The sequence below is a fragment of the Chinchilla lanigera genome, unplaced genomic scaffold, assembly GCF_000276665.1.
Source record: "Chinchilla lanigera isolate Chin_1 unplaced genomic scaffold, ChiLan1.0 scaffold00105, whole genome shotgun sequence".
Lineage (NCBI taxonomy): Eukaryota > Metazoa > Chordata > Mammalia > Rodentia > Chinchillidae > Chinchilla > Chinchilla lanigera.
The window spans coordinates 6,738,929-6,740,582 of record NW_004955506.1 but is presented as its reverse complement, the minus strand read 5'-3'; the positions used below and the strand labels follow the sequence as shown (position 1 = coordinate 6,740,582).

At 46.9% G+C, this 1,654-nt stretch overlaps 1 protein-coding gene across 1 annotated transcript in view; it reads right to left on the bottom strand.

The window, feature by feature from the left end:
* Window positions 1-1,654, bottom strand: part of LOC102018625 (leucine-rich repeat-containing protein 37A2-like) — a gene marked incomplete in the record, with an annotated part of 39,895 nt that overhangs the window by 4,097 nt on the left and 34,144 nt on the right. Inside the window, 2 exon segments of the mRNA XM_005407497.2 lie at window positions 220-321; window positions 645-1,644. Of these exon segments, the coding sequence (XP_005407554.2) occupies window positions 220-321; window positions 645-1,644 (1,102 nt within the window).

The following is a 1,654-nucleotide window of genomic DNA, read 5'->3' as shown; positions in this document are numbered from 1 at the left end:
GTTACATAATGAGCTCAAGGCCAGCCTGAACAGCATAGCACGTCTCTGTCTCAACAAAAGAATCCCTGAAAATCATATTCAGTAAAAGAGTGAAGAATAGTTCACTCTCCATTCCTGAAGAGGAATGTCAAATAGGGCAAAGTGGTCTGGACTTTGGGTTCTGAATCTATTATGAAGACAAGATGCATTCAGGAAACTGTAATCAATTTTTATCCTTACCTCAATCAGCCAGAAAATTATCATCCAAAATACTACGACTCCTCCCATCACAGATAACGGCAAGATCAGTTTGTGGTAGTTAGGTGTTAGAAATTTTGGGAGCTTAAAAAAAAGAATAATTTTAGTTAAGTAACAAAGAGGTAGGAAGGACGAAAGCTGACTATTCAAATCCAAATTTGCCCTGTGAGCAGCTTACGGGATCATGAAAACACACTAAATGGGATGTGTTACAAATCCTATTGTACTGCACATCCTTCCTCAATATGATTATCTTGTGTGTCGGGTCATCTTCCTTCTCTCAGGGAAGTGTGGGGGATCACAGTCCTGGACAAAGTTATGTGGCCGAGGCAAAATGTAGACTAGGAGGCCCGGGTCATCCTGCTGGGGCACTTCATGGAGACCCAGTGTTGGGTAGTTGTCCTCACCTCTCTTGACTCCTGCTGCTTCTCTTCACCTTTCCCTTCACCCTTCTCTGCTGTGCTCTTATTGGTATAGTTCTCACTTTCCCCGGGCTCTGCATCCCACTGGGCCTTGGACACACTGACTTTTTGCTGCTCACTGAGCCGCTTTATCAGGAGCCCTGTCATGGAGATGAGCTTGGCACACGCCTCTTGCACGTGGGTCTCAGAGCAGTCCGTTCTTAAACTCCTGATGACATGAGCAACCAGACTTCTCAAGTCACTGTTGGGGATGAGGGGCCAGAGTTGCTGGTTTAGGTCAGTTTCAAGCTGATCACCTGGGGATGACAGTGACAGGGAGGTGAAGTCGTTGGGGGGTGAGTCGGTGCCTGTGTTGGGGTGCTCCCATTCTGCCTCCCGGGTTGGGTTCACAGCTGACATTAGGTTGAATGCAGTCACAGCAGGGCCTGCAGCGGAAGGATTCTTATCAATTGTGTTTTCAGAGAGAGTTTTTTCAGGCACACGAGTGTTTACTGCCAATTCTGCTCCTTGAAAATCATCTCCTTTCATGGGGTTTTCTATAGGATTTCGTGCTAATGAAGGTTCTGAAGGAGCATATAATTCAGCGACAAGATTCTCCTGAAAACTCAGGTCTCCTGAAGATGAGAGGAACCGTTCTGAAGGGGAACCAACAAACCTCGTCACTGGTGGGAATGGAGGCCTCTTTGCACGCAAGTGTCTCCTGTGTGTGTATTCCTGTCTCAGCTTTTCACTCTGCTTGGCCTCGTGTGGTCTGTGGGCCATGAGAGAGTGTGTAGTGAGAAAGCGGTGAACTTTTCCAGAATGGAAGATTCTCTTAGTGTCCACCATGGTTTTAACTCTGGCATTTGCATGTTCTAAAACCAAAATGCTGGCTTCAGAAGAAGAAAGAGCATTTCTCTTGTTTACCTGAAGGACCTTCTTCACTCTCTGAAGCCTTTTCCTTCCGTGCCGAACTGCGGCCAGGCTGCTTCCCGGTGCTTCAGCGCTTTCCAACT